General features: G+C 42.6%; 1 protein-coding gene across 1 annotated transcript; it reads right to left on the reverse strand.

Moving 5' to 3' along the window:
- Positions 1-8,332: 8,332 nt before the first annotated feature.
- On the reverse strand, positions 8,333-18,749 carry shroom1 (shroom family member 1). The gene is made up of 8 exons (XM_070917908.1): positions 15,873-18,749; positions 15,577-15,763; positions 15,155-15,207; positions 14,042-14,698; positions 13,206-13,799; positions 12,210-12,318; positions 11,225-11,497; positions 8,333-9,334 (listed from the first exon to the last, which is right to left on the reverse strand). Exons 1-8 carry the CDS (start codon positions 18,578-18,580, stop codon positions 9,080-9,082), a joined length of 4,836 nt encoding a protein of 1,611 aa, XP_070774009.1. The 5' UTR covers positions 18,581-18,749; the 3' UTR covers positions 8,333-9,079.
- Between the last annotated feature and the right edge of the window lie 236 nt (positions 18,750-18,985).

Raw genomic sequence — 18,985 nt, forward strand, 5'->3', positions numbered from 1 at the left:
TGTTAACAGGTAAATAAAACATGATTCAGAAGATATTCCAGTAAGTCCTGTGAGTCGTCTTATTACTCACTGTCTGTGGTCCCCTGAAGGCGTCATCTGTTAAGCTTGCAGTTCACCTTCAGGAGAGGCTGAAAGCTGAGTTTAACAATATTATGGGAATAATGTTTATTCTATTGTGAATTTCCATTTATGTTTAATGACTGATTGTTTCTAAATTAAGAATATTTTTTATTTTCCACTGTAGCATTTCAGTGTCTGCGCCTAGCATTTAAACCAGTAAGGTAGCTGCAAAAAAAGAGGTTATTAATTTCATGTATGTCATCGAGCTTCCGCTGCCTGTAAAGTTGTGTTATATATTCTCATTTATTGTGATTTTCAATGAACTGCAGATTAAATCAGACTGTACGCTACTTCTTTACTTGACTTTTTACAAGTCTGCTCTCTTCAAATCAGAATCAGAATCAGAAATACTTTATTGATCTCCAGGGGAGAAATTATACAATACCAGTGCTGCCATTCAAAAGTAGCATAAATTTGGAAATAAGAGTATGTACAAAAATAAGAAATAAAAAATAAAAAATATACACATTTACAATATTTAATTGAAAAAAGTGAAAAAAAATATATATATACAATAACAATAAAAAATGTCCTCTCTTAATCTACTTTTGATCAAAATGAATCCACGAACAGGAAAATCAATCTATGACAAAGAAGTTCTTTTACTGATTTAACAGAGAGATCAAGACAGGACTTGTTTCCATCTGTGTTTTCACCTCTGAGTAAGAAGTGGTCATCCTCTTGATTTCCAGAGGCAAACATGCCCGAACTAAAAACGATGGGGTGAATCAAACCCCTGGAAGCAGCAAAAGAAATGAATAAATAACGTAAAAAAATCAGAGAAATGTTTGTGTCTCTGAGGAGGATTTAGAGCAGTTCCCTTCTTCATCGCTTCACTTTATAACAGATGAATTATTAAACACTGTGAAGCATTTAGGAGAAAGCAAACATCCCACTGATAAATGCCCTGGAAGAAAACAAACGCTGCATTTCACTGAATTATAATATATTTGACTAGAAAAGGTAAAGGGTTTGTCAGTCATGAAGGAGTGTGCAGGTGCTCCATAAATCATTACAGTCCCTCCGCATGCCAAGACGTCTCTGAAATGTGGCCCCGATCCATCTTCTGGCTTGTTGAGACAGCTGTGATTCAGCTAGATGAGCAGTTGACTAGGAATGAGTGAGTGTGTGCGGATGAAAGTGTGCGTTAATGGCAACGCTTGCCCCGGCCTGGGCCTGAGCAGCTACAGTGCATCCGGAAAGTATTCACAGCGCTTCACTTTTTCCACATTTTGTTATGTTGCAGCCTTATACCAAAATGGATTAAATTCATTTTTTTCCTCAAAATTCTACACACAACACCCCATAATGACAACGTGAAAAAAGTTTTTTTGAGATTTTTGCAAATTTATTAAAAATAAAAAACCTGAGAAATCACATGTACATAAGTATTCACAGCCTTTGCTCAATACTTTCTTGATGCACCTTTGGCAGCAATTACAGCCTCAAGTCTTTTTGAATATGATGCCACAAGCTTGGCACACCTATCTTTGGGCAGTTTCACCCATTCCTCTTTGCAGCACCTCTCAAACTCCATCAGGTTGGATGGGAAGCGTCGGTGCACAGCCATTTTCAGATCTCTCCAGAGATGTTCAATCGGATTCAAGTCTGGGCTCTGGCTGGGCCACTCAAGGACATTCACAGAGTTGTCCTGAAGCCACTCCTTTGATATCTTGGCTGTGTGCTTAGGGTCGTTGTCCTGCTGAAAGATAAACCGTCGCCCCAGTCTGAGGTCAAGAGCGCTCTGGAGCAGGTTTTCATCCAGGATGTCTCTGTACTTTGCTGCATTCATCTTTCCCTCTATCCTGACTAGTCTCCCAGTTCCTGCCGCTGAAAAACATCCCCACAGCATGATGCTGCCACCACCATGCTTCACTGTAGGGATGGTATTGGCCTGGTGATGAGCGGTGCCTGGTTTCCTCCAAACGTGACGCCTGGCATTCACACCAAAGAGTTCAATCTTTGTCTCATCAGACCAGAGAATTTTGTTTCTCATGGTCTGAGAGTCCTTCAGGTGCCTTTTGGCAAACTCCAGGCGGGCTGCTATGTGCCTTTTACTAAGGAGTGGCTTCCGTCTGGCCACTCTACCATACAGGCCTGATTGGTGGATTGCTGCAGAGATGGTTGTCCTTCTGGAAGGTTCTCCTCTCTCCACAGAGGAACTCTGGAGCTCTGACAGAGTGACCATCGGGTTCTTGGTCACCTCCCTGACTAAGGCCCTTCTCCCCCGATTACTCAGTTTAGATGGCCGGCCAGCTCTAGGAAGAGTCCTGGTGGTTCCGAACTTCTTCCACTTACCGATGATGGAGGCCACTGTGCTCATTGGGACCTTCAAAGCAGCAGAAATTTTTCTGTAACCTTCCCCAGATTTGTGCCTCGAGACAATCCTGTCTCGGAGGTCTACAGACAATTCCTTTGACTTCATGCTTGGTTTGTGCTCTGACATGCACTGTCAACTGTGGGACCTTATATAGACAGGTGTGTGCCTTTCCAAATCATGTCCAATCAACTGAATTTACCACAGGTGGACTCCAATTAAGCTGCAGAAACATCTCAAGGATGATCAGTGGAAACAGGATGCACCTGAGCTCAATTTTGAGCTTCATGGCAAAGGCTGTGAATACTTATGTACATGTGATTTCTCAGGTTTTTTATTTTTAATAAATTTGCAAAAATTTCAAAAAAACTTTTTTCACATTGTCATTATGGGGTGTTGTGTGTAGAATTTTGAGGAAAAAAATTAATTTAATCCATTTTGGAATAAGGGTGTAACATAACAAAATGTGGAAAAAGTGAAGCGCCGTGAATACTTTCCGGATGCACTGTACATGAACATAAGAAGCAGCAGAAGGAGAGCTGCAGTCTGTCCTGGTATATTTCCTTCAACAGATGTGACTGTATGTTATCAAATGGGTGTCAACAAGACAAGAATAAGTGAGGTTTTTGAATGTGTCAAGGTGACACATTTAGTTGCAACTTCATTGATGTTGGGAGTTAAAAGGATCATGGGTAAAGAAGAAGAAGAAGCAGTGTTTAGAAATGGTACGCGTCCTGTGGTCAGCCAGCCTCAGTCTCCGGCTGTTCGTGTTGTCGCCGCCTCCAGTCGTCTCCCTCTGTTTCTTTCGTGTCTCATCTCTCTTCCCCAGCAGCGTGCATTGTCTTTACGTCAAGACAATGTTTCATCTCCAAGCCTCAGGGTTTTATTAAGCAAATGTTCTTTCCTGCTGTGAGAGGAAAGGCCATCGCAAGGTCAGGAACAAGACCCAGAGTGGTGGAAAGAGTAGTCAAATCCTTTAGATAAAAGAAGCAGCAATACCACAATGTTAAATGACCTTATTAAAGGAAACTGTGCAATAAAGTGTTTGTTAAAATGAAAATATGCAAGTGTGAGTAGTGAACTTCAGTAAAGTAGAGGTACTTGTTTTGAAATTGGTCCATTTATGAGTGTTGATGCAATAAGATGTAATTTAATTTGACATTTTTGGAAAGTCACGCATTCACTCTTGCTGAGAGTTAGATAAAAACATCAATACCACTCTCATGTCTGTGCATAAGTATGGAGCTGGAACCTGGGGGAAGTTAGCTTAGCTTAACATAAAGACAACAGGGGGGAAACAGTCAGCATGGCTCTGTTCAAAGGTAACTAAATCCACCTATCAGAACCTCTAGAACCATAGCGTTGCCAGGAAACCAGCAGCTTTTGTTGGACAGAGCCAGGCTAGCTGTTTCCCCCCTGTTGACTTTATGTTAAGCTAAGCTAACCAACAGCTGGCTGTAGCTTCATATTTATCCAGAGTAAATCTGTAATCTCTCTATTTGTAAAGTAAAATTAACATCACAAATTAAGCCTGCCAGCTATATTTTAGTGATGAAATGTCCACATGAACGTGGGTTTACACAACTTTCAACCTTGATTATTATTTTTTATGATTTATTCTGATAATGTCCTACCTGTCATGAAATTGGAGGCAGCAGAGAAATATAATGAGGAAGGTCTGGAATGCATTGTCATTGTTAACTATTATCCCATGTGTGTGTCAGATAGTTATGAACAGGCCTTACGTTAGCTTAATTAGAGCTGAGCTCTGACAGAAACCTCCACTGTAACAAAGAGGCGATAAATCACAGTGATATAAAACCAGTACAGCTTTACGGTCTGTGTTTTGGCTGGAGGACAAGGTTTTGTTAGTCTTCATAACTGAGCTGTGTAGTGACTGCCAGAGGTTAGAGGAGGAGACTGAAGGTGTGCTGACATTCCTGCGGGCGGAGAGTTCAGAGTTCAGGTTGAAAAGTGAGCTTTGAAGCTACACATCTGAGCACCTGACAGAGTAATCACTGAGTCATCGACATGATCAGCAACCCTCCTGACCCGCAGACACTGCACATCATGATCAATTTAACTGTTATTTGGTGGCATGAAGCCCCTTCATGGTGTAGATGTCGCTTCCCAACCTAATGTTTAGTTTCTGTTTCCCTGCAAGGCAGACAGAAGGACACAGTCAGTGATTATCAGCAGCAAAGCTCCTCATTACCCAGCACTGTGACAGAACTGCTGCTGCAGTGTTCAGGCCATCCTGTTCCCTCCTGTTTGTTATCTGCCATGAACACCACCAAATGCTCCATCACTTGTCTTTGTAACGACGCTAAACCTAATTATTAGTGTCTGACAAAGATTTAAGAATTCCCAGAGTGGTGTTTTATGTCCCAGCTGCCTTCAGTGGGAATCTGAATGTGTTTTTTTTTACTGTTCACTAAGTGTTTGGTGCCTCTCACTGTCCTCCTGGGGGTTTCCTCTGCCACTTGCCAACATGAAATCCTTTTTTTTCTCAGTCCATTCTATGGCTTTTAATAAGCATTTTGTTATTGCTGACAAACAAACTGGACGGCATTCCACTGTGAGGCTGAACAAATGAGGTCAGAGAGGCGTGAAAGAGACAAGAGAGGAGCAAGACAGACTTGAAATATGTCCCCCTCAACCCATCATTTAGTCCTATTTTGAGCCCCAAAATGTGATGTTGGACATCTTGGGAAATATGCTTATTCGCTTTCATGCCGAGAGTTAGATGAGAAGATCAATACCACTCTCATGTCTGTGCGGCAAATATGAAGCTACAGCCAGAAGCAGGTTAGCTTAGCAAAAAGACTGGAAGCAGGGGGAAACAGGTAGCCTGGCTCCGTCCGAAGGTAACGAAATCCAGCACCTCTAAAGCTCAGCAATTAGCACTTTATATCACAAGTTTACAAGTTGCAGCGTTACAGGGGTTATGTGCCAAACTATTTCTTGGCAGGGAGCAGTGACTTCCTGGAGTCCTGTCATTACTGTGACATTACTAGGCAACCAACTCCAAAAAATAGTCCTGTACATAATGCCCTGTAAAACCCAAACTGTTTTTACACAGTCAGTTTTTGTACAAACAATATGTAACATGTTAATTAGAGTTGCTGGTAGGTAGAATTTGTCACCTTTGGATAGAGCCAGGTTAGCTGTTTCCCTCGGCTACCAGTCTTTATGCTAAGCTAAGCTAACTACCTCCTGACTCCAGCTTCATATTTACTTTTCAAATTTAGTTTTTAATATAAATCCAGCATTTCTTTTGTGATGAAACGCGACTTTGTGCAGTGCAGAATAAAATTATAAGACAAACTTTATAAAGAACACTATTGGGATTGCTGTACGAGACAACATTGCTGACATTCACTTTTAAAGCTCACACAATCCAGTTCACAAAAAAAGCATCCAAAAAAAAGTTTCCTTCTTCCATTTACAGGCAGATGACCCATTTTATTCTATGATCTCCGTCAGCCTCTTTCCGCGCAACAGTCTCTAAAACAATCCTCCTCTCCCAACAGTAAAGCATAGATTTAATCCCTGGTTGTAGTTGTTTGTTTTTATTTACCCCACGGATTATGAAGCTTCCATACAGTGTTTAAACAGAAAATGTAGCGTGAGGAAACTGATTGTACCAGCTTTCTTGCTCCGTTCAGTGAGTGTGTTGATGTGCCTGCAGAGGGCAGACACGAGCTCTGAGAGGAACAACCAATCCAGGAAAGCCTCAACTACTAAGGAAACCGCAGGCGTTTAGTAGAGGAAAGCCAAAAATACGACCAAAAAATCCAAAGTTACCTGCTCTCACGGCTTAAATATTGCAAAACATGAATCACTCTTTCCATAAATACTTAATGTTGCCTATATTTGTGGTTCTATGCTCCTGTACCAATTGTTTGTTACTGTTCAGGTTGGATATATGTGTCTGCATCAGGTAACTGCTTCTGGTTAAATTTAGTGCATCTCATTTTTGCTTTTGTCTTTAGTTCACTGTGGGGAGAAACAAGAGAAATATGGTACACTGGAGGGAGAGGGAGAGCTTAATTTATTCACAATATTACAAACATCGTGGAATTTACAACTCCAAACAGGCACAAAACAAACAACTCAGACTCTCAATTGAAAACAGGTGTGAAATATAGCAGAAAAAGTGGATTTAGAAATGTCTCTTCTGTCATACCACCAGCTGGGAATCACTGAAATATGCCTTTCCTTCTTGGCTTTAAAACAGATTCTGTTCGTCACACCAGTATTTGAAACAAAATCTCCACCTAAACAAATACAATCCCACTTCTTTCCTGCGACCTCAACAAAACACTGCTTTGATTGACTGACAGAAACAAAGAAATAACTCAGGAAGTTGTCAAATGTTTGTTAGTATACACACACATACCGAGATCTAAAATGAGTATTTATCCATGTGCTGCTGCTCCTTTGTGGGAGTATTTTCCTCACGCTCTCCCCCACTCTTTCTTTCTCCAAAATGTTGGTCTTTTGCATACTTCAGGAATTCCAGCAGGCTGCAGGGAACAACATGAGATTCTTTCTAACCCTTTAGCCCTGCGTCAGCACAAAGGCCAAAACAAACATACATTTGTTTAGCAAACTGAAACGGGCAGAGTCGTAAATCTCCAGAGAAATGCTTTTAGGGGTGGTGAAACTTATATTTCAGCGTGGAAGGATTTCCAGTTTCTGAGAAAAAACTGCTTTTACTTGTTTACTTGCCCACTTTTTTTGACATTTTAAGTTAGTGAATATATTTTTTTTGTGTGTGGAGGCTGTTAATGACGCTCTGCCTCTTTGTGGTCATTATTACATAAATATCATATACACTACAGTCAACCCAGACACTGGATCAGTTATTTTTTCAGTACAGCCAACAGGTATAATTTCCTGAGGGATGATAGCATTTTGATCACTTTATAACTTCATAGGAGTTTTGTTGAAAACGTATACAGCAAACACCAAGAGGAGTTCTGTCTTTCTGTTCAACAATTAATCTCTACACACACAAAATTAAGACATTCATGATCTCAAGCATACACACACACACACACACACACACACACACTGCAGCTCACATCACCAATTCTCTGATGTGTCTGGTTGAAGATTCAGTAAAAAGAAATTAATACAACTATAAAAACAAATATTAATGTAGAAACACAGATGTTCTCTTTAAAATGTGAGATCCTTTAAAACATTAGCTGGGGAAGTCATTTGATTCAAGAGTGTGTTTTCATTCAGGGCTATCAGGAAGAGCTTTATAACAAAAGCTGTGTGCATTTAAATAAACTTAAAGGCTACATGTGTCTAAAAGGGGCTATGCTGTGGAGGTAGAGAATAAAACATTACTTTTAGACACCTGAAGTGAAGATTGTGGACTTTCCTATTCTTAAAAAAAAAAAAAAAAAAGTATTTCAAGTATCACGTGTCACTTCTGCGACAAAAAGGACATTGGGAGAAAATACTCTGATATAATTGTTGTTTACTTGTAATCTGCTTTAAAGAGGTTTAGCACCTCCGTATGAGGAACTGTTCCAGCGTGAAATCATGCAGACTTAATAACATTAAGTATGAAATTAGCTGGAAAAGTATTTGTACACAATCCTTAATGTTCTTGGGTGAGCTCATGTACCTTTTGAAAAACATTATTTCAACATTCCTATTTAAAATCAACGACAAAACAAAGAAAAGAAGTAAAATAGAAATATTGTTTAAATGGATGGAGTAAGGCTTTTTAACTTGAAAACAAATCTGATTTGAAGAAATGTGCATTTATGTATCATTACAAAGTGCTTTTTTTTTTTCATTCACCCTTTTTGGTTTTTAGTGCCTTAATTTGAAACACATTTAAAACAAGAACATTTAAAAAAGAAAACAAAATTAAATCTACTACATCTATTGTACATTTTACTGACATGATACAGTACACCGCCCCCCCCTCTCAGGCTACTCTCTTTCACTGAAGCGAAAGACTTCTCACTGGTCAAAATACAATCTTAAAGCTTATAATAGGTTTCCACAGGTGCAGATACGGGGCTGTAGCACTACCATCTTAATGAAAAGTGAAGGACAGTTGCCGAATTGCTAACAAGGGACGCAAAGTTTCCACCAAGCAGCTCTAATGGAAAAACGTTCCACAGCGACACCAATATCAAGGCACACAGAATAACCGCTCAGTCCTCTCTTCAAAGTCAACGGAAACACGTACAACATACTGGGAACATATTGGGAACTTATTGGTCTTCAGATGTGTAGTTGTGTAGACTGAGAACGACAATGGGCGGAGATTGGGTGAGCGTTGTGGGCACCCTCGGTAGATGACAGAAAGGCAAGGAGCTTCAGTCTCAACAGTCTTTATTGCTCATCTGTATGGCCTATAGTTATGAGAGTAGAGCAGATGGCATGATGGGTTCCCCAGTAGCCCTGTCAAACTCTTTAAAGGACAAAAGAACGTCATGACAGGGTGCAACAGGTTGGAGGAACCAGCTGGACCACTTATAATCCATGCCTTGTGTGTCTATGTGGAAAACAGAGCCAGAAATACAGCCAAAACTCCCCACTTTTTGAGCAAGCCATCCTCCTTCAAGGCAAGAAAGGAGAAATCTATGTTTTTCGCTGCTCCTCCCTTCACAGATTCAGGCTGTTGGAAAGGGCCTCCAGCTGCTCCTCTCCCAGCCTCTGTTTCTCCTCCAGGTCCTTCTGCCGGATGAGCAGCGAGGCCTTGGTCTGGACGAAGCGTCGGTAGTCCTGCAGCTGCTCGGCAGACAGCTGACGCGACAGGAAGGTGGAGACCAGGTTCTCTCTCCGGTCCAGGTTATCCTTCAGATCTTTGGCGTCCTCCCTCTGTTTGCACAGCAGACGGTGTCGACTGTCCAGAGATTGCTGAGTGCGGAGACAGGGACGGAGGGTAAAGAAGATAAATTATACCTGATATAGATAAAAAGTTACACTTCTTCGCTGTCTTACATGATATTGCTGGGGACAAAGACATATGCTCTCTTCTGATCTGTTATTGAAATTTCAACCTTATTCTGGTGTTGAATTCATGCCTTACTGAGCATGCTCATAATATGAAATGAATAAGTAAATATCCTGCTGTAAGCATACTCATACAATTTGAGAGGACTGCTAATAGAAAATCTGAAAATGAATCACGTCGAGAAGTTTTATTTCCTAAGCACAAGTGTCATATTTTTGGCTATAATTTTTGGATTCATTGAAAGGTAATATGTTGGTCGATGTAATAGAGAGTTGTATGATTATGTTTCAAACAGCCAGAGGACAGGAGGTGCAGTGTTTCCTTATGTCAACAGAGGGCAGGGTAGGTACAAATGTCATCGAAACCAGGCTGGAGTTTCGGTGAGTCAGTGTAAATACCAGTGTTGCTGATAACAGCAAGAAAACAAATGAGCCTCTAACAGGCCCTCAGTATGCAGCACGTTCAGCCAGGCTTTTGCAGATGGACAAACTAACAAGGAGCCCTTTCAGGGATAAATCTAGAAATCGAATGCATCCATGCAAACATAAACTGATGCTGAAAATACTGGGACGAATAATGAAACAGGATATTCAGAGGGAGAAGAAAGCAAAGCACAGTGCTCAAGTCAGATCCTGTGACATGACTAATTCAGAATTAAGTATATAAAATTATACTTGAAATAAAGACCTAAATGACTGATTGTAAACACATTTTAATGTAGCTACCTCAGATGAAGCATGATGAAATTAAAGTAATTATTTCTCGATATAACAAAGCAAAAAGTGCAGTTCTGTCAAACAGGTGCAGTATATCAAAAATAATCTTCAAATGTCTGATAAATAATTTGACTCAAACACAGATAAGCTAAGAATTGGCAATTAAACACAGATAAACGACATTTTTTGAATTCCACCCAGTGAGAAACCTTGACTCCATTAAAGTCGGCCTTCAACATTTCCCAAGTGGCATGTTTGCTGTTCTAAAGTAAACAGAATGAGAGTATAGCTGAAGGCATGGGAGCAGCCACACACTTCTAACACTCATGGTCGTCTTTTCGACAGAAGCTCTAAATGAGCTGCAGTGAATCATGAGATCCGGAAGGTTACATGACATAATATTCCCCCAGGAGCACTCGCTGGCAGTATGCTTTTACTCACATGTATTAGTGCGTACGTGTAAACAACTCCAGGGGGAAAAGACAGGAGCGTAAACGGGATCATAATACACGGAGCACATGACCGTGAATTTCAGTACATCAGTAGATTTTTATCGCATTTTATTTGACCGATTCAGTTGACCTTTAACCACAGAAATCAGTCAGAGTATGTCTTAGATTCATTCTTGAGATGTGAATAATTACGGCGTGTTTGAGAAATGACTGCTAAAAACGCAGCCCTCATAAGCCGAAGACAAATAAAAGACAAAAACGCATGTTGTGAAAAGAATTGGGTGAATTTCTTGCATTAAAAAAGGTTTCTCTCTTTAGCTGCAGAAATCTTGGTTTTTCGGAGGGTAATTGAACGCACCAAGAAGAGATTTTTCAAAACAGTCCATGCAGGCATATGTATCACCATCAGACAATTACGCAACTTTGACCCCCCCCAAAAAAAGCAATAAATTCTTGCTCATCGAGGGCATCTTTCAACTTTTTGCAGTATACAAAAAGTAATAAAAAAAACAAAGACTGTCTGGAAGATGAAAGGAAAATGAACTTGCAAGAGAACCTCAAAACCCTAATTTATGAACCCAGTGATAGACAAAGAAAGGGGTAGAAAGGGGTTTTGGTTCCTCACCTTCTCCTCAGCATCTGTGTGTTGGTCCACAGTGCTCAGGGCGTTCTGTACCCTGGCCAGCCGAGCAGAGAGGCACAGCAGCAGGTTGACCACCCTCTCCAGGTCTCCTATGAACAGGTTGTACCTCTCCAGCTCCACGGGCAGACAGCGCTCACGGACCAGTACCTCCAGGGCCTCCCCGTGGGCCACGTTCTCCTGAATCTCTGTCTGGAAGGCACCACGCGTCTCCTCCAGTGAACGCAGACGCGCCTCGATATAGGACACTAACAAACGCTGTTAATTCAAACAGAGAAGGTCATGTGTGAGGGATTCTAGGCAATGATGCTACAGAACAGATACACATGGTGAATCAGGCCTGAATGGAAAAAAATATATATTTGTCAACCCAACCACACAATAATAGATTGCAGGTGAACCAATCAAAATATAAATTTCACGTTTGCTGTCATAGGATCATAGATAAAGGCATACTGTATGCATAGTGAATGTGGAAGGGGGGCGGGGCTATGTGCTAAGCCAAACACTAAGCAAGTGGGAGAAACTGATAAGAGGTAGACAGTACATCATGTGATAAGAAAGACCCAACTATCTCAGTCCGACGATGAGTTCACTTAAGGCCAAATAGCATCGAGATGGTATCAATATGAAATCACCACAGAGTTTGTGTTTTAAAAAGAAACCACAGTTCAAAGTGTGCAGTTGTTCTGCTGTCTTGTCTGATTTCTTGTCATTTTTCATGTACATGCAACAACAATGTGACGATTTTAGACATATATCGTCTTGTTATTAGTTAAGTTTTAGATTTTTGGCAACACTCTGGTCTCATTTTGTTTTATTGTGGCATCTTTAAAATGGCTTATTTCTGTTTTGAGTGTGAAAGATCACTTCCACTTGTCTGTATCAAGGAATTAGACAAATATTTCATTGTTTAAAATGATTAAAACACATTTAAAAAATCTACTATTTTGCATAAATGAATAATTACCTTCTTCTCAGTGACGTCAGCTTTGCTCTGCAGGTCTGTACTCTGAGGTGTAAGGCTGTCAGGAGCAGAAGGACAAGGAGATGGTTTAGCCCCTTCGACCGTTTCAGCACTAGAAAAAGATGAGTGCGAGTGTTTAGGTCAAGCTGACTCCTGTTGATGCAGACAATGCTACCTCTCATCACAATACAGCATAGAAATGTGCCACATATAGTGTCTTCACATGGAGTATACTATATTTTCACATTACAAAACACTGAAATTCAACTGCACATTCTCTCTATGTACCTGAAGTATGCTTACACAAGCAGAAATCTGAGTGCATGTACAGCAGTAAGCAGATAGCCAGGTGTGTGTGTGTGTGTGTGTGTGTGCATATGATGCAACAAAAGGTAACACAGCACTGGTGGAGCTCAGTTCTTTGGCCATTAAAAACCAGCATCAAGTTTCATAGAGAAACATTAAACTAGGAACTAATTAACTTGTGAGTGAGATGGATTATTCTTTCCTCCTCTACCTTCTACACAGCTGTGCATATACAAGATAAAGGGCTATGTAGCCAGCTGACAGGATGGAGAGATTTGGGATATTTATAAACGAGTCTAGTTATCTTCACCATTTCTATGCCCATTTCTATTATTTTATGCTAACTTCTCGTCACATTCATCATTTCAATGCTGAAATGACTACAAAGTTAAACAACTAGGGGTTGATAAAGTAGAGAGCACCTTCTCACTGAAGACTTTAATAGAGATTGTGTGTGAGACAGAAATTATACAGTGTGTTAGTGAGTGCTTTTGTGGCATTGATGAGCGCTTGTGTATAATTTCTTTTGACTTCTGAAGTTAAGGTCAACACATTTTATCAAACACACATTTCACTGCCTCTAACTCAGGCAGTAAGATGCTCTCAGTAGGCCAGTGGAATTTCCATTCTTGGTTAAGGGAGTTTATTTATGACTACCAGAGGTGTGTTATGTTCCAGGACATTAACATTTACCTTTCTGCAGCTCCTTTCTGCTCCTGTTTCTTCTTGTAGTGCTCCTCCATCAGCAGCGTGTCCTCTGACAGCAGCTGCTCCATCAGCATCAGTGCCGTCTTACGATTGGCCAGTGGGTAGAGCACTCTGGCCAGCGATTGGTCGGCCTTGACCACTGCTTCTACAAGCTCCTCCCACTGAGGTCTCTCCGCGGGCCTCTCCCCGCTCTCCGTCTCTCCTTCTGGTGTTCCTCTCTCCTCCATCTCCTGGTTTTCTCCAGATTTCTCATCTTCCGTTTCTGGCTTTTTCTCCTCTTCCACCTGCTGACTGATGTCAGCGTCAGAGACGGAGGTGCGGGGAGACACAGAGGTTTCACTTGTCTGTGTTGGAGGGGTCGAGCTGGTGGACTCGTCGTCAAAAACGTTGTCCGTCAGCGGTGAAGTCTGGACTTCCTCTTTGATCTCTTCTTCTGGGGGGAGAATCCACAGCGACGGATCTGTGGTGACGCCGCAGCTCAGAGACACTTCATGGTTTGAATCAGGCTGTAGGGCGTCACTGCTTGGTTCATCCACCGATTGCTCTCTCTCTGATCCAGTCAGAGAAGAAGTCCCGACTCTACAGGAAGTTAAAGAAATTACGGTTAAGAATCACACCTGGCCAAAATTGTATTTGCAGAATCACAAACACCTGCTAGAGTTTGTTTTAATCTAGTTCGGTGCCTGAGGGGTGATATATTCACATTATGACAATGCAATTAATGTCAGGAAGTTGTGGAAGAGAGTGGTGTGGCACATTCAATTAGTCAAACCATTTCACAGAGGAAACAAATACCGCATCAGAATGGAGTCTAATCTTACCTGGAGCTAGGCCTGTTTTCAAAAGGAAGCTTTGTCTGGGTGGGGGTGGACAAGGTGGATTTGATCTCCCTCTCACTGGACTCTAGACCTCTGGGGGAAGGTGGGTTAGATGAAGTCTCACTAGGCGGTCTACTGGACCTCAAATCATCATCTGTGACAGGGCTGTAACATCCAGGAGGTCCAGAGTGAACCCTGGCCCGGGAGGAGGTGCAGGAGGCCGGGGAGGTGGATCTACTTGAGTTCCTTGTTCCTTCTGTGGCATCCTGCCCTGGTTCTGAGTTCTGCTTCAACAAAGACTTTTTCTGCGTTTGGTTTTGTGTTTGTCCCTGAGTGTTCTTCTGACCAACAATCTCTGCTTCTTGCCCCACTTGCTCTGTTACATATTGTTTCCTCCTCCCTCTGTCCTGCCCTTGGGCTTCTCTGACTTCGGCAAAGACCGAAACACTCCTCTTGTCTCTGTCCAGTCCTCCTGATCCAGTTGGATATCTCCACAGTTGATCCAGCTGCTCAGAACTTTTACTCAGGGCTGACGGTCTTGTTAACTTTAAGGCCCCGAGCTCCTCCATGGACTTCCCCCTCTGTGCAACCACACGGGCACGCTGCTGGCCCTCAGGGGCTGGCTTTATCACAGAGTCCTCAGTGGCATCTTTCTGGGGACTGACATTGACATTCAGTGTTTAAATGTGTAACAAGAGCCATACAAACAATGATTACTTCAGAACAGAAAGTCTTGGCCTTTAAATGAATACAAAAACTATTAAATCAATACTATTAACTGTTAGATTTTCATATTCAATTTATTTAAAGGCAAATACAAATGCATACAAGGACTCTGGAAAGCAATAATTTGATATTCCTACAAATCACAATATAGTTTTGAGAAATAGGCCAGCTGCTTGAAAATGGTTCAGTCAATTATTCTTCTTTTACAGTCCATGCATAAATCTTTTAAAAGGAATGCTAGTTTGCTGGAGCAGGTGGGTGTTGACTTTTCAGTGCCACAATGAATCAAGATTTATAGTCTGTGCCACAGCACACACATCACTGACCTAATACTCTCCTGACCTAAAACCAATAAAAATGTCCCAATTTGTCTGCACTGCTGGTACATACCTCCAGGTTTCCGTGGTATTAACTGGTAATGGATCCTTCTCAAAGTCATGTGCCTGCAGAACCAAGAGAAGAACCAAAAGGCAACACATGAATTACATTAAATTGCTATACACTTAGAAGTATCCCTCTGCATGAAATAGCAAGTACATAAAAGGAGTGTGAAATGCTGTAGTAACAGCCAGATGGGATAAAAAAAAAGTTATTTTTGACTTGCTTGTTTTGCTGGAAAGTTAATTTAATATATTTGAGATAGAATGCTTACCACTGACTTTAATTGGTGAAATAAACCCCATAATTGTGACATTTAGGATTTTAGGTGAAAATGTTAAGTCTGCACATATCTACCAATACATTTTCTCATTACTATGAGACCATATTGTTACAGATATGTGTTATAAGTATCTCAATTTGAACACACTTACCTCAAATGCATGTGGTATGGATGTGGATCTGTTCCTGAAGAAACTAGGTGGTTCTGGCTGGTCCAAGAGACTCTCCACTGATGCAGACTTCCCTTGACATGGACCTTGGCTGTCCCTCCACCTGGGTTGATTCGACTGGCCAGTATATGGGCCTGAACAAGACTGAGCTGAGAAGAACTGGGCATACCTGTTATGTGAAAATCAAAATGGAATATTTAAAATGTTTGATTTGATCCATACAACAAAAAAGCATCAAACAAGTTTTCTTGCTCTCTGGCTTTTCTTCTCTTTTGTACCTGATGGAACTGGTAGAGGAATCAAGGATGCGGCCTGCAGAATGCGGTCTGTGGAGTTTCTTCTTGGTGTTTTTGCTTTCAAGATTTCCTGATAGAGGCCTGGGACCCCAGTCAAATGGTTTCTCCCCCAGAGAATGCCTCTGTCTGGATGGAGGTAACTGAGGGGCCGGCTGCTGTGGTTCAGCCACTTTCTGGCCCGTCTTACGCTCCATGTACTCCACCAGGGCCTTGTGTTGCAGATGTTTTAAGTTTGTCTTTGAAGCGCTAGAGGCTGAAAGGGCTCGACCTCTTGTCTCAAACATCTTCCTCCGTGCTGCAACCAGTCCCTGCTCTCCTTGCTGCACACGTTCCGCTCCCTCGCCTTCAACTGCAAACAGGTTGTCAGTTTCGTTGCCAAAGGAGCGGCAAGCAGAGTGGATGGGGGCATTACCAAGCTGGTTGAGTTTCTCTGGTTCAGAGTAGCACATCTTCTTCTGCTCTAGAGTCAATCGCTTCCTGCCTCCGATGCGTGCTACCTGGGGCTGGGCCACATTGGCTGGCCTCCCGTTTTCCTTTTCAGTCTCTTTGTCCATCTCTTTCTGATATTCCCTGACTTCTTCTTTTATGCTACCCCTCTCTGTCTCCTCAGAAGTCACAGAGGGAGTGAGTGTGTCTGTGGAGGTCTCAGAGTCCTGTGATGAGGAGAAATTGTGAATAACTGTAGGTCTCAGCTCAGATTTTTGCCTGATACGGTGTGGCCATGACAGCTGAAGGTCCCTCCTTTTAAATGAGGTCTCCCTTAGGACTTTAGACTGGGCATCCTTTAGCTTCTCTTTGTAGTACTTTTTAAATGAGTCATCCAGGGTGTTATAGGCAACAGAGATAACTTCCCCTCTATCGTTCTTGCTCGGGTCACCTTGTGGAGGTTTCTCATTATCATTAACAGCCATGTCTCCTGTTTTGTTTAGGATTGCTTCTTTGCCTTTAATACTGAAATTAGCATCCTTTTTAGGCTGTAATGCTGCCCTGCTGGCTCCGGTGAGGTGGTACAATAATGGGGTAGTTTCTTTGTTTATCCTCTCACTGGCTACATCCCCCAAGGGCTGACGTTTACCTCTCTTTGCCTGCTCCTCTTTCATGTGTAGGTTGGGTTGTTCATTGATTATCAGTGAGTTGACCTCCTTTGTTTGTGTGGTTGAATGTGGTGAGCAGTTTCTGTCAGGTCCACAGTAGAATATAGGGTTGTTGGCAGTGTGGCGGCCCATCTCTCGACCCTGCATCATGTCGATTTCTTCTGAGGTGTCGAAGTTTGGGGAGGACTGCGTCGAGATGAGGGACAGTCTGCGATTCTCCTGATTCTGGCTTCTGGGGGACAGGTCCTGAGACACAGAAGTGACAGCCTCTGGAATCATATCACTGGAAGTGCGAGAGCTCTCTTGGAGAGGTCTAAACAAATTATCCATTGTGCTGTGGCATCTTTCTTTTTCTCTTAGCCGGTGTGTCTCCAACACAGTGGAGCTCTCACTCCCTGCCTCAGACCCACACACAGATGCAGAGTATGTCCTCATACCAGATTCAGACAGTTTACACACTCCAGTGACAAAGTAGAACTGACCCTTATGCTGGATGCTGCTGTTGATAAAACCATGATTGGCATTCCAGGGGCTAGCAGGTCGGCTGGGCTCTGAACCAAGCCAATCATGAGCTGAGTGAGCCCTTTTGCGCTGACTCTCGAAATGGCTACTGCTACCACTGGTCTTGTTTTGATGGTCTCCATTACACGCACCACTGCTTGAGGGCTGTCTGGGTTTCAGGTGCTCAGCCTGGCTTGTGCCTCTGGGAGGTGATCGGCTTAGGATGTTTGTTGACTTCTGCTGCTCAGAAGCAGCTTTGTTATCCGTGATGAAAAGGTATTCTGGGTTCAACGGCACCCTGGTCTGATCATGAGGCTGGAGGTGAAGGCGATAGGTTGGTGGCTGCTGGGCCTGTGGCTGTTGCTGTTGAGAGCCCCTCCAAACTGAGTACACTGGGTCAGAATTGAAATTTGAGTTGCCTGTATCTGGGTCAGCCATCTCAGGTCTTGGAACATTCAGATTGTGGGGCTGTGGATGGAGTCGATTGTGGGGTCTGGGCTGTTGTTGAGGCTGTGGCTGCTGGGGTTGAAATTCACTACCATGGTGGTGGACCCTGCTGTTCTCCAAGTTTTTTGTGGCTATGAAACTATCCAGGCGTGCTGGGACTGGAGGAGGGCGGAGAGCAGGGTAAGCACCTTGGGATGGAGCCCCCAAAGGCACCTCTTGTTTAGACAGTGTTTTGTTGTTGGTATGGAAACTGTCATTGCCGTTGTGGTGGTTTACATTGGTGCTGGTATTGTTGTGATACTGCTGTGAGATAGCTTCCACAGAGCGATAGAGCTGGTCCATGGTCTTTGAGTCAGACTGCAGAACCTGGGTCGGGTGGTAAATGGACTTTACATACTTAAGATCAGTATAATGGCTGAAGGAGCTAGACTGTAGGTCATCTGGGAGGAAGGGAGAGGGGTAGTCTGGGGCAGTGGACCCGCCAGAAAAGGAGCTGTAGGCAGAGTCTCCTTTGCCGTGTTGGTGTTGGGCAAGTTGGTCGGCGATGCTGCTGTTGGACTTGGCTGGGGAGAGCCGGCTGACAGGCAGGCTCAGAGGATGCAGGTCCACGTTGCTCATTCTCTCAAAGTGGAAGTTGTAGGAATCCATGGAGGACTGGGGCGGATGGCAGGAAGGGAAGGGTTTGTAAATGTGTTGTCCGTGTATGTGCGCTGATGCATGTGTCTTCTTTGTGGGTGAAACTGGGAAATTACCACCAACACATTTGCACCAGGTTGTCCGTCACGCTTGCTGCTAATTAGGTCATTTTCCTGCCTCCTTTTTGTTTATTCGAAGCCTCTTGAAACGGTCTGCTCAGTAGCTCCTGGGGGAGAAAACATAAACACAGCACCGACTGGTTATCAGCCTGAAATCTTGTCTTAGGACTCAAGCTCCAGTTATACATCTGTGCCAAATGGCTGCTCAAGAGTGAAATGGTTATACAAAATGTGTGTTCAAACAGGTTAATGACACATCGAAGAAAAACACCATCACAATTTGATCTACACTGTATGC

The sequence above is a fragment of the Enoplosus armatus genome, chromosome 13, assembly GCF_043641665.1.
Source record: "Enoplosus armatus isolate fEnoArm2 chromosome 13, fEnoArm2.hap1, whole genome shotgun sequence".
Lineage (NCBI taxonomy): Eukaryota > Metazoa > Chordata > Actinopteri > Centrarchiformes > Enoplosidae > Enoplosus > Enoplosus armatus.